The 13873-nt window shown below is 39.4% G+C and overlaps 1 protein-coding gene across 2 annotated transcripts in view; it reads left to right on the top strand.

Annotated features, from left to right (window-relative positions):
• Positions 1-13873, top strand: part of LRP5 (LDL receptor related protein 5) — a 173698-nt gene that overhangs the window by 72597 nt on the left and 87228 nt on the right. For both annotated transcript variants that reach the window (XM_086612854.1, XM_086612853.1), the window contains exons 6-7: positions 11546-11942; positions 12418-12589. In XM_086612854.1, the coding sequence (XP_086468980.1) occupies positions 11546-11942; positions 12418-12589 (569 nt within the window). The remainder of the gene's footprint in view (positions 1-11545; positions 11943-12417; positions 12590-13873) is intronic.

Below are 13873 nucleotides of genomic sequence, written 5' to 3'. Positions count from 1 at the left end.
AACTTTTAGTATTTGTATGTCACAGGTTACCTGTGAATGGCCTGCTTTCATAACTGGCAGGTTTGACATGAAAACATGTACCTGAATTCTTAATAACACTGCAGGCTTCTTTACCCCAGCAAATCTACCCGTATAGAATAGTGGGTTTACTCTTCTTGAGATGTGGAAATGAAACTCTTATTGTATGTCAATGTGAGCATCCTTTAAAGCCAGCATAGGAGCCGCTGCCATATCTTTAACTTTAAACATAATATGATTCAAATTAAAAAAGTGTCTTATTTTCAGAACCTTCTTTTAGTTAATCAATGGCAGGAGGTTGGTTATTTTAAAGCAGTAACAAGGAGAATTTCTTTCCACTTCTGCCACCCCGTCTCGACTGGGTGATGGATACTTTCTAGAAATCTGATTCTTTTAACATATCCCAGTCTACATGTTTAACTAGCCAGCTGCTTTTGCAGTAATCTTGTCAGAACATAAGTGATCATTTGTGACATATGGTATGTTGACCTCAACTTACCAGAGATGCATTTCTCCAGCTGAAGTCAACTGTTACTTGCTTGAAAGTGGGAGAGCTTTGGCTGTTGAGTCAATCTCATATGGTAGTAGGAGCTGTACGGTTTTGGCAGTCTGTGCATCAAGTCAAGGTCCCTCTGGATGGCATCCCTTCCCTGCAGCGTGTCAACCACACCACACTGAGAGTGCTCTCAATCCCATTGTCCACGTCCCTGACAAAGATATTAAACCATGCCAGTACCAATACTGACCCCTGGGGAATGCTGACCATCCAGCCAGTTCCTTATCCACTGAGTGGTCCATTTGTCAAATCCACATCTCTCCAGTTTAGAGACAAGGATGTCGTGTGGGACAGTGTCAAATGCTTTGCACAAGTCCAGGTAGATGATGTCAGTTGCTCTTCCCTTATCCATTGACGCTGTAACCCCATCATAGAAGGCCACCAGATTTGTCAGACACAGTTTGCCCTTAGTGAAGCCATGTTGGCTGTCACCAATCACCTCCTTATTTTCCATGTGCCTTAGCATAGTTTCCAGGAGGATCTGCTCCATGATCTTGTGAGGCAGAGGTGAGACTGACTGGCCTGTTGTTCCCTGGGTTTTCCTTTTTTGCCTTTTAAAAATGGGGATTATGTTTCCCCTCTTCCCATCAGTGAGAACTTCTCTGGACTGCCGTGACTTCTCAGATATGGTGGATAATGGCTTAGCAACTTCATCTGCCAGTTCCCTCAGGACACATGGATACATTTGTAGAGTTAGCTTCCCTTATTTATCATTGATGCTGTTGTTGAGGCAGCTGATCGCAGTTGGGTAGTACTCACAGTGTCTTATTTGTCCCTACCATTCTTCACAACGCAAACCAGAAGATAGTGTGTTTGGAACGTGCTGGCTAATACTACAAACTCTTACTGGTTTTTATGCAGGAGGCAGAAGAGTGCTGAAGGAAGAAGTGTTAAGGCACTTCCTTCTCATCTCACATGTGTTTCTTGATGTACATAATACATTTTAAGTTGTGTGTCCTGCCGTTCCTTGGCTGAGCAATCATCAGCTTATTTGCACAACTAAGCTTTCAGGCAAGACAAGCAGGCAGACAAATACTTCCATTGTGAAATATTTCTTCTCATGCAATTTAACTACCAGAGAAGAAGGTCCCTTTGCTAACACGTCTTCCTGACTAGTAAAGATAAACTATATGGACTAATCCAGACTTTCTGATTAAGCAGATCAACTGCTAATTGCAAATGAACAGCCTTTTTGTGAAAGGGAAAGGTTAAGGAGACATTTGTTATTTGCGATAATTGCTGTAAATCAGCTCTTTCAAGTACCTGAGAAAGCTTCTGCTGCCATTATGTGAGTAACTTAAAATAACTGTCAGGAGTCCTCCAGCACTTGGAAGAAGCTGGAAGAGAAATCTTGAATATCAGTAGATAAGCCCTGATGATGTTCTGGCATTGATTTAGGGCTGTATTGGGAAGAAGCACTCATGTCCTAATCTGTTTGTCATGAGGAAAATAAACAAACAGAAAACTATTTTCCCTCATTACCTAGAACCTTGACAGCTGCCTGCATGCCTGTCTGTCCCCCTTGCCCACTCTGTGATTGAAATACTACTGGGGAAAACTATGATCTTTTGGTTGCAAGATGCTTTGACTTCATAGATGTCATTTGTCCTGAGCCTGGTGTCTGACTACCGCAGGGAGGTGTTATTCAGAAGTTCTGAAGGACTTTTTCCTCATTCCCTCTCTCCCTACTGCACTCCCAAGGTGTTATTGTGCTTCCTTGCTTGTCAAGGAATTGTCAGTCTCATGTTTTTTCCTTTGTTAGGCTGAGATGAACCTTCTTAAAGATTACTGTGATCCTTTTCTGAAGGAGGTATTTGTGTATTTGACATCTCCCTCAATGCCTGGAGCCACATTGATTCCCTAATCCTAGCAGTGTCTTCCCTCCAGCCAGCAGATGATCTACTGAAAGGGCCTGTGAGTGTTTTGCACCTGATGAGAGGAAAAGCTTGGATAATAGATCAAATGTACAAGTAGTCTATGGTGATTCGTGCAAGGTGGAGAATAATCCAGATTGCAGGCTATGAAAATGAGATGCAGTGGTTTGAACGAGGAAATAGCATTTCACTTGATGCATCTGTACCCATGTTATACTACTTATTCCAAACACATCCTTGTTGATTCTTTGGCACTAAAACAATGGGCTAGGGAGTTACCTGAGTAAGTTACGGAGCAGTAAGAAATAGTATTATATGGAACTGTGTTTCACTGAGATATCTTTGCAGTACGCCAGAAGGGGTTGTAAAAACTGTCCAGCAATGGGTACTGACAATCTAGGAAATCTAGAGGCTACCTCTTTTATTTCTACTCCATTTCATAAAAATTTCATGAGTGTTTTTTTTTCTTTGATTCATGTGCAGGTCTTGTTTGTTTTGAGTCTGTTTTCCCCTTGCTTTTGTTGGTATGTTTATGATTTTATTTGATCTATATGAAAAGATTACATTACTTTCTATTCATAGCAACTTTTATCCTCCTAAATGGGAAGTACTTTGTGTAGTGACAAAATTAAATAGCCTCATGTGGAAACGTCCTTGTTTATAATTTCACTGGATAAAAGTCATTAGAAACATGCTGTAAGGAAGAAACCTGGAGGGAGTGAGGAGCATTCTGGAAGGTCTGCCATATCATCCTCTAGCTCTGTTGTCAGTGATTTTGCCAGGCTAGTGAATGAAACTCTCTTTCTGGGCTTTCGTGCATGTTTCAGATTGATGACTTACTTTCCAGAACTCTGAAACATTGTCTGGTTAGAGATGGTAACTAGCTAATTTTGTGTGTGGTTAGGGTTTGGAGTTTTTTTGTGTGTATGTATAAAGGAAAAAAACACACTCTCTCCTTTTCAGCACTGTTGAGTTTCTGGATTGATTCTGGTTTTATGCTGCAGGAGAACCACACTCTGCATCTACACTGAAAAGGTTTCTGTGTAAACTTCGTTATCTTGCGTTCACAATGGGCTGGGTACATGTACATGGAAAGTTAGCAAGACCCAGTGATAACTTGTGAAGCTGCTGTAGCTTGACTGCCTCTTCAAACACTGGGTGGCCGAGCTCTATTTTACTGCATCAGTGTAGCAACAGGGAGGTTGAGACACATCCTCCATCTGCAAAACCTAATTTGCAGTTGTTTGTAACTTTTTTCCCATTATGTTTACCCTTTGACAGATGATTGTTTTAGCTCAGAATTGAATTTTCTGTGGCTCCATCATACTTTGAACATAGTAAATAATGCTTAAACTTCAAAGCATTATGCTGCTATCAGCCTCAGAGAGGGCCCATGGGATGTAAAGTATTTATTTCTGGTTGTGTAAAGGAGGACAGCAATGCAGAGAAACTGATATGTTCAAGGTTTCTTGGTGAGTGGGAAATATCTGCAATGAGAAGTCAACAGAAGTGGGATTGTAGAAAAAATATTGTATTTCTGTTCAGTATTTATTTTTTTAATATTAATTATGTATCTTGTTGGGTCGTAATGAATTTTTGATCATTGTCTGTGTGTATTTGAAGATGTCACTGCCAAACCTCTGTTTAATGGCTATCACTTCTAAAGTCAGTGATTCCTTACTCTAAGCCAGTGGGACTGTGTCTGTCCAGCAGAGAATAGGTACACGTAAACTTTAAAACCATGCTTTGCAAGGAAGTACCAGAAGCTGAAGACCTTTTTTTAGCAGTTGGGATTTCTGTCCGGCTTTTTCTTGGCCTATCTTTTTTCCAGTGGCTTTCAGTGAACTGTTACTAAGAATTCTGTGCAAAGGAATGTTCATTTTCTTTTCTTAATAAAAAGTAGAAGCTGGGACTATGATATCTGTACACTAACATTCAGATTTCACACTTAACATTTCCAGCTTTCTCTTCTCTTTCTTTAAAGCACATATAATATAGGCAGATCTTGGGATGGAGGGATGGGGTGGTAAGAGGGATGGATTGTTCAAGTGCTTCAAGGTCTTTGAATGAAACCTCTGTGTGAGGGCAGATTCTTTGCTTGGTACAGCAAAAGCCAAACAATTGTGCTGATTTTTGATTGTTTACTACCAATGCAGTTATGACTGTTATAGTAATGCTATTTTGAGTAAGTCTTCGTAAGAGTTACCTACTCCTCTGTCAGTAGTAACTTTACAAAGCATTGTGCTCGCAAGTGTAGAACTGCCTGTGTGCAAACTTAAGGTGTCTCGCAGAAGCTCAGTCCTAAATTAGAGCAGGGTGACTATGTCTTCTGTGTTGCAGTGGCTTTCTCTGGAAGAAACATTACTTTTGTCTTAGCTGTTTTCTGCTAATGATCTTATCAGCTGTACAGTTTAATTAATATTCTATTTATGGGGTTTTTTTGGTGGCTGTATCAATGTGTCAAAACTCTGAATTGTAGGGTTTTTTTTCTAGTTCAGGCAAAGTGACTATTAGAAATCTGCTCCTGAGATAGTGGAAGAAACAGTAGACAATAGCTTTTTACTGTAAAATGCAGACAGATGAGAGGTAATTTATGAGTTTTGTGAGTGCTCTGGTATTTCCTTTCTTTGTCACAAGGGTTAGTTTTCTTTATGTCTGTTAACTTTCAGCTAAATCAAGTCCTGTCTGAACGTGGACGCTCAAAACATTCTTTCAAAGAAACCTTTCCTGTTTCTGTTTTGTTGGTTACCTACTCCCACCGCACACAGCTCTTGGTTTTAAATTGGTAAACCTGATGTGTGTTGTTGCGTGCTCTCCCCAGTCCGCAGTGTCAAGTAGGAGAGTACATGACCAGATTTTCCCAGCCCACTGCCATCACACAATAGGAAGCACTGCTGTCTTCCTCTCCAACTGGAAGTTTATCAAATAAAGACCTGAACTAGGATGCCTAGTGCTATTTATGTTGCAACTGGCTCTGTTGAGGTACCCAAGAAGAATATATAAAAAGAATTTCCCTTTATTTCTAGGTATTACCAAAGTTGTTTTTCAACTCCTTAAATATTTTTATTTTTTGTGGAAGTTGAATAACAGCAATGGAGTTTTACACAGTGGTTTTGGTTTAAACCTTTCGTAGTGATTTCATTACATCATTTTTCCTGTGGTGTGAAGAGCGGCTGATGCTAAACCCTTGCGCAAGGCGTTGTAATTGTTTTGAATATTGGCAAGCTTATTAAACAGCATGGCAATGTTACCTATTTTCATACACTCCGTACAGAATAATGAAGTTTTCTCCCACCCCCATATTCTGTCCCCCCACACCCTTTTTGCCGTACACTGGAACTTTGCCAGGTAATTCACTGTATTATAGCAACTAGCAAAATCCCTTGCTTGGTAATAAATTGGTTTAGTGCATCAAGAGCACTGAGATAGCTATACTCAAAGAGCTTGTAAAAGAGTTGCCTGCAGTCAAAGTACTCTAATTCCCTTTTTTCAAAAAGTGCTTACTATTTTGTTCTTCAGAGAAGAAGTGGCTTTCTCATTTTTTGAGTTTATCTGATTTTTCCCCACAAATACAGAGATTTCCAAAGTTGCCTGTTAATAGACTGAGTCTATATGTGCATATGCGTGCACATGCACATACATAAAGCTGGGGGGAAAGTCCCACAATGGAGCATTGTTCTAGTCTAATTAGCAGACAGACAAATGGAAGAGGAATAGCGTGGTGTTTCCTGGCATAGATTAGCAGGGGCAGCCACTGCAGTCTACATTTGTTTGTGTTGGGTGAATAAAGTGGAGCATTTGTTGCTGCATTACAGATGTCTCCTCACTTCTCAAATGTGAAGTGGGCCAAGGGAAGAATAAAAAAGGCTCTTGCCAAGCTGGTGGGATGGCCTGCTTCACTGCTGTCAGCTCTGATTGCAGTTAATTTTGCAAATAAATATAGCTGCCGTTTCCAGAACTGAAGCATGAATTTTTAATATTGAGAGCGCAAACCAACCAAATCAAAGCAAACATTATATCTAGCATGGGTGGTAAAAATAATTGATTACTGGATATGGGAGGAAAGCATTACATGTATGAGCAAAAAAAAAAAGTCTCTTAACCTGTTTCTATAGGATTTCTTGATCACAAAGAGAGAATGTAGTCTTCAGGGAGTGAGAATAAGTGCCGTGAATGGTATTATTTTCTGTTCTGTTTGATTTTTAATTTCAGATGTTGCTCTGCATGTTAACCAGAACAGTTCATCAGCTTTTATGGATATTAGACCTACTGAAAAGTTCCGTGGAAGGTCTGCAGAAAGTTTTTGCTAAGTAAAAAAAGACTAGAGAAAAATAAACAGTTCAAAGATTAAACCAGTTGGAAAAATAAAACAACAATTTGAACTTGGGTATTTAAAATGCTTTCTAAATGGAAACTTTAGACAGACCTAATTCCTTCTATTTTTCTGATCTATAGTTTGCCTAGAGGACTTTACATAAACTTCTGCTGAAGCATTTGGTTGCTAAAATTGTGATGTTGGAATAGCTTCCATTCCCCACTCCCCCCAAAAAAGGCTTTTGTTCATTCTGTGGTGTTATATACGACTGTGTTATAACAGTTAGCAATTCTGCTGGGAATCTCTTAATCATGTGGTTACAAAAATGAGTACAATGAGAGAGGTTTTTGAAGATGAATTTAATTCGATAAATGCCATAGCACTTTAGCACTAGATAAATAGCTAGCTGTAATGAATTAGGCAGGTTCTAGGATATCTAGGATAACACTAGGCAAGTCGCAGCATAGCACTGCTGTAGCCTTGAAAACATTCCTACCAACATTAATCATCAAAATACCTCCATGATACAGATAACACTAATGAGCCTGACAAGCGTGTTTGTCCAGGTTTTTCGAGAGAACCAATGTCAAGTTCTTGTCTCTGAGTGCTGTGCTTAGAGCCTGCTGCCAACTCTTTTTTCGCTAGCAGAAATTTGACAATAGAGTCAAATACGGTTAGAACCAACACTGATTTTAGACTGCGTTGTAATAAAAGTTGGGGGTTTTGCACCTATCAAAAGTTACCCATGATAATGATCTTTTACCAGCTTTCAAGAGGCAGGCAGAATGTAGCGAGATATACTGTGATAACATTTTCTCTGTTCACGTGTTTTTTAATGTCCAAGGATGTAGATGCATGTCCTGTTGTTTAATAGTTTGACTTAATTTTAAGCATCTCTACAGTAGAAATTGCAAAGCAGCCAGAACTTTAAATTGGCCGAGTAGATTATTCCCCTCATTATTTCTTTTTCCCATAAGTCTCAGTGAGAGGTATGTTAGAAGAATTTCCCAAGAAGCATCTAGTTCAACTACCAATAAACTGTCCCAGTTGTCAACTGAAGTGAAGATTTTTTTTCTAGTCTGCTAGGTCAGCAGAGAAAAGTTTTCTTCTCCCAGTTAGTTTTTAGCTGTGTATGTCAGTAGGATAGAACTGAATTTGGGAATATTTCTGCAGTAGTGTTTGCCTGCAGAAATAGCCAGAACAACTGAATATGTCATAAACAGAATCGTTCTCTTCCCTTTTCAGGAAGACTGTAGTCATTATGTAATTGCTGATTCAAGTGGTCCTGGCTGTCCTGTTCCTGGTCAAAATATTGTTTTATATGCAAGTGAATGTGTCATCATATGCACAGGTGAACATATGACAGAGCTGAATAAGATAAAATTGAGTACAATTGTTGCTGCTGTGAGGAACTGAAGACTGTTTTGGTATTGCTTGTGAATTTTAGGGAGGTATTAATGGTGTCTTTCAGCCTGTTGCCTACCCAGCATCTCTAGGCACAAATTGAGGCTTCGACTGACAGTTCCTTCCTCTGGTACGTTCGACTTTGACCTTGTTCACAGTGAAGCTGCAATCAGTTGTGTGAAGAGGCAAAGCATACACATTTGATTCTTATCTGTCTGTTCCCATGAAGTGATGCTTGTAATGTTGGTCATCTTAGAAATACATGTAATATTGGTAATTGTTGTGTTATCAGTTGCTAGGCATGCATTGGATGTCCTCTGCTTCACACTACTCGTACTTTAATATGAAGATTATGACTGCAGACATATTATTGTAGTAGAGGTTCAGAAGTTGAGATGGATATGAAACGCAGTGGTGTGAGTGGCTGAACAGCTGCAGTGCTGCTCACTTTTTGAGACAGATGAGCTAAAATAACTTAAAAAATTAATTTATGATTTTAAACTCTTCCGTGTTTGTAGAGTGCTTGGATGACCAGATACATCCCCCTTTCCATGTTGAGTTTTGAGGCCTGAATTTTTACTTAACTTGCACTAAAAAGGAGGTTTTAATTTGATTCTCACGAGTGAAATATTTCAGAAACACAGAAGCAAGACATAAAACTTTGTTACATGAGATGTATGTTTCTGCTGTAGTTGCTATGCTGTTGTAGCTTGCTGTCTGAGCAGACTGCAGAGCAGAGTCCTGGTTTGCAGGTGCTCTCTCTAACAGGGATTTTTTTTCCTCTTTGGCTATTAAGGTGTAATTTTAATTTGCATTAGGAAATCAAATGTTTTCTGTGTGTTTAAATGTATGAAGAAATAGGATGTTTTGGAAAATTTTTCTGTAAAGAGACTGTTTGATGCTGGACAATCTGTATTGTTGGAGGTAATATGGAGGTCATATTAATCCGTGTATAATATGACCTGGGTTCCTTTTCATTTTTGCTCTTGTCAAGCTAACATGCTCTGGACAAACCAGTGTCTGGTGACACTATAAATTCTTTGGAAATGGTAATGTCAGAAAAAAAGGAGTACGTTTAATACTTAGCACCGTGGGACTTGATACCTGTTAAGTACTTCTAACAAAATGTCAACACAAGTAAGTTAATGAAACAAGAGAGATCTAAAAACCTTCCTATTTGAACAGGACTCCATAGAAACACCATTTTAATGTGGCATAAATCAGTTTTGAATACAACCCTTTTACTATTTTGAAGATCCTCCCTTTCTGCTAAAATCCATGAGATTCCTAAAGCTTTTGAAAATTAATAGTTTTGCTAGCCGTGCCTTCTAAGGATTTCTGATGCATGTTATTCCCTTAAAAGAAAGGAAAGTTTAAAAAATGACAAACTGTTGCTGTGCTTGCCTAAGAGGGCAATGGAGGGAGGAAGCCTTAAAAGTTGTCTGGTCACCTGGGTCTGTTCTCTTCTCAGTTTGGCAAGAGGTTACTGGTTTTGCCATGTCCAGAGAAGCAAGCAGAAGTTTCAAGCATAAGAAACACTCTTCCTGAAAATATGTATTAAGGAAATTTGATGGTCGATATCTCTTTTGTTTTGCTGTCAAGAATGTATGGGCTTTCCCTCTTCCCTTTTCTCCACGTGGTTTTGAGCTCCGAGTTATTGTTGCTTTCCTTCTACCCAAGCCTTTCCCCAAAGCTTGTTTGTGCAACTGATGCTGTAGTTTCCAAACCTTGTCAGCCAGTGCTGACTGGAAGCAGCATTCTTGCTGGAGTCCCTCCCTGTGCCAGCACAAGTGTTTGTGGAGCTCTGCAGTGAACCAGTCTGATTGCTAACTTAGGCTGGTGGCTTTCTGTTGAGTTAGTTTTCATTTGGATCAGCTGTTTGGTGCAGTTTGCAGCACACAGCCGTGCTGTGCTTGCCTGTGAGCAGGGATGATACAGAAGTGAGAACAAGCAGCCCATGGCAAGAGGGACAGCACCACTTCATTCAGGGGCTGTGGTGACTTAAGGTACAAAGTGCACATCAAACTATGTCTTCTGTGCTGTGTCACAGACTTGTTTGGTTGATGTTACAACACTGCTTTTCTAGATCCTTGCCTTTTATTACACACTTGAAGCCCAAGCACAGTTTCTTTTCAGAGCTGCTGAGGTTTTGTTTGGAGACTAAGCTCTGGTTTTCAAACCCAGAAGCAAAGAGCAGCACAGTCCGGCTCCCAAACTGAATGTGAATTTGGTTTTGATGTGCAATAGATTCAGCTTCTGAGTCTGCAGAACTCCGTATGCATGCCTAGGTGAGAATTATTTCTAGAAGAATATTCTTATGAGGATTTGAATTTCTGTTATTCTTAGTGGGCTCAAAATATATGTCCCGTGTTGGCCATTTTTGTTCAGTCTGGGCTGTTGGTGGGAACTGGAAGTCACCACCTCCCGCTGGTGTTTGCTGGTCTGGATGACTAGTGACTTTTGTTCCGGTTTACAGTTTTGAAGTGTTGCTGAACTATAAAAACTCCTTGTCAGTTTTCAAACTACACAACATTGGTTTAGTAACAGTAGGAAAAAGATAGATACTCATAGTGCTTTTTTTGTGCTGAAGCACGCGTGGGTGAGTGTGGGGAAAATGTGTTAAGCAACTGGATGTTTTACTGCGTGTCCTGGTTTTGTACTGATAAAAGAAGTTGCCAGAAAGACAACACCGAAGATGCCATTTGTCTTTGAAATGTGCTCCAAGTTGTTGTTTGGCACCCTTTCTACAAGCAGTGAAACTTTGCAGTGGAGAGGAAGAACAGAGGAGAGAAAAGAACAACAATCCTGTTGCCTTAGAATTAGTTTTGCATCAACTTTGGCCAGATGAGAAATACTTGCTGTAGTTGTGACTTGCTTTCTTGTTAGGCTGTCTGGAGCAAATCATTAATGTAATTTATTTACAAAATACTCAAGTCTTCTGTTAGCCCTTGTCATTTATTATGTAGGGCTTCTGTGTGAAAGCCACATCTAATATTCTGTTACAGCTAGTGGGAATTTTGGCTGAGCTGTGGAATTCTATATAACATGATGAAATATTTGGACCTACTCTCAGAAAAATTTTATTTTTTTTTAGATTGTAGATAGAGGTTGCTATATTGCATGTTAGTTTAGGAGGCTGGGAGAAAGATGCTGTCATTGCGAAATAAAAGTGCCAGCACAAGTAGCTGGCTGAGAAGAACTGATTAGGAATAACTTCCTGCTTAGACAAGTCTATGTTTCAATGAAAGTTTGATAGCCTTATTTTAAGGAAATCTCTTCGTATTATAGTGACAGTGGCAGTTCACAGTGTGCTGTGCTGTATTGAAGTGTTCACATCAATAGCAAAGGAAATGATATCATGAATGGTTTTCTCCTCAGGTGCTGAAGAAGTCTTGCTGCTTGCTAGAAGGACTGACTTGAGGAGGATTTCCCTGGACATGCCAGATTTCACTGACATTATTCTGCAGATAGACAATATCAGACACGCAATTGCCATAGACTACGATCCTGTGGAAGGCTACATCTACTGGACTGATGATGATGTCCGGGCAATTCGTCGGGCCTACCTTGATGGCTCTGGAGCACAGACTCTGGTAACCACGGAAATCAACCATCCAGATGGTATTGCTGTGGATTGGGTGGCAAGGAACCTGTACTGGACTGATACTGGAACAGACCGCATTGAAGTGACCAGGTTGAATGGGACATCAAGAAAGATCCTTATCTCAGAAAACCTAGATGAACCTCGAGCAATAGTGCTCAATCCTGTAATGGGGTAAGTTTTGTGTTTATTGATAGCCCTGTGATAGGTCTTTGGATCCAGTCTGTGGTCTCCTGAAACTCAAAATCTGCAAATTGTGAGATGATGTGTGTATTATTTGTCAAATGTTCTGGCTATAACTGGCTTTCCCTTGCTTCATCCCTTTAATACTGTGTATATAAAAGGTGACTACTAAATAAAGTGTTCTTCAGTCAACCTATACATTTTGTGCTTGGTTGAATTTTCTTTTCTCTGCGTCTTCCTTGTTACCATAACTATGAAAGAATTGGGCCACTGCACATTTTCAATAGTTTAATTTATTTAATGCTCAAACTTTATAATGTCATTGCTGATTACAGTTCAAGTTGGCTTGTTTGCTGCAGTTAGAGAAGCAGAAAGTTAGTAAGTTCTTTCAAAGCAGGAAAGATCTTGACAGTTTTTTGTCTTGCATATTACATGCATTGACTGTTTCCCCTCTTTTTTTTTACAGCTACATGTATTGGACGGACTGGGGTGAAAGTCCGAAGATAGAATGTGCTTATTTGGATGGCTCAGAAAGGCGAGTTCTTGTGAATACATCCCTAGGTTGGCCTAATGGCTTGGCACTGGATCTTGAAAAAGACAAGCTTTACTGGGGAGATGCAAAAACAGATAAAATTGAGGTAAGTAATAGAGCCATACTTGGGTGCATTCTTAGAAAACGTGCAGTTCTTATGTGCCACCTTACGTCTTCGATACAGTTGCGCGTTTTTTGAGGAGTCTGTTTTTTTTTAATATTAACATGATATTTAGCATAACAAGACATATTTGAGAAGAAACGCATTCATGTGGTTCAGAAAACTTTTGCAAGAAATGTTATGTTTGTTGTGTCTGCATTGCTACAAGTGTAATTTAATTGCTTGAAATCTCAAGTTTTACCTGAGGCTTTTGCAATAAATTGAGACACTCAGGTACGATCTCTTTAAAAGATATTTTGACTTGTCTGTGGTGCTTAGAACTAGTATCTAAAATTGCATGTGAAAGACTTGATGCAAGGTTCGTGTACAGGAGAAGGTGGAGAGCCGTATTTCAGGAGCTTAATGATTATGTGGTGTCCAGATGCATGGACAAGAAGTAATTTTTAATGTATCACCTGTTTTGAAAACAATATAGTCATTCTGCCTCTGAATTTAAGGAGAAGAAATCCTCTTCACAATGTTGTATAAACATTTATGACAATATTTAATATTTCTTAATTGTCGAAAGAATGTTTGATAGAACACAGTGTGATTCTTTTATGCCCCACTTTCTTTGGGAAGAATTTTCTTAAAAATGCAAAAAAAATCATCCTGTCTACCTGTTGCTCAAGCACTAGAGAAAATTACCCGCTCATTTGTTATAATGTGCTCTCAGGAGTAAGGTAGTGAAGTGTCTCTGGAGATTCACTGCTTTAAATTTAAAATGCGATCAAAGCAGGCATCGTACTGATCTAATCATGGACCTTTACAGTTGCACTGGGGAGGCCCAAGATGTTTTAGGAGACATTCTCCTAAAGGAGATGCCATTTTACCCATTCTTTTTGCATTAGTATCCCATGATTAAATCTTAATCTAAAAGAATAATTGTGCTGCCACAGAAGTGAAACAAGTCTTAGATATCGCTGCAGAGAACTGAGTCCCACAGTAGTTTCACTCAGAGCAGAAGGTGATAAATGAAATAACTGAAAGAGCTAGAATGAAGGTTTGGGGCAAGGTTTTTTTGGGCTTCTTAGCACGTGTTCGTGAGATTCTGAGGTTTCAGTGAATTACTAACAACAGTATTCAACTGAGAGGAAATTCAGCAAATTGATAGAGCTTGATAATATTGTGATGTAGAAGGGACACATGGTCTTTGTGTAATCTAGAAATACTGATCAACAGCCGTTTTATATGTTTGTTGTGGATGTGTTCATGAAGTTGCTGAAGACC

Source organism: Tauraco erythrolophus, chromosome 6 (genome assembly GCF_009769465.1).
Source record: "Tauraco erythrolophus isolate bTauEry1 chromosome 6, bTauEry1.pri, whole genome shotgun sequence".
Taxonomy (NCBI): Eukaryota; Metazoa; Chordata; class Aves; order Musophagiformes; family Musophagidae; genus Tauraco; species Tauraco erythrolophus.
This window is presented reverse-complemented; position numbering and strand designations above follow the sequence as displayed.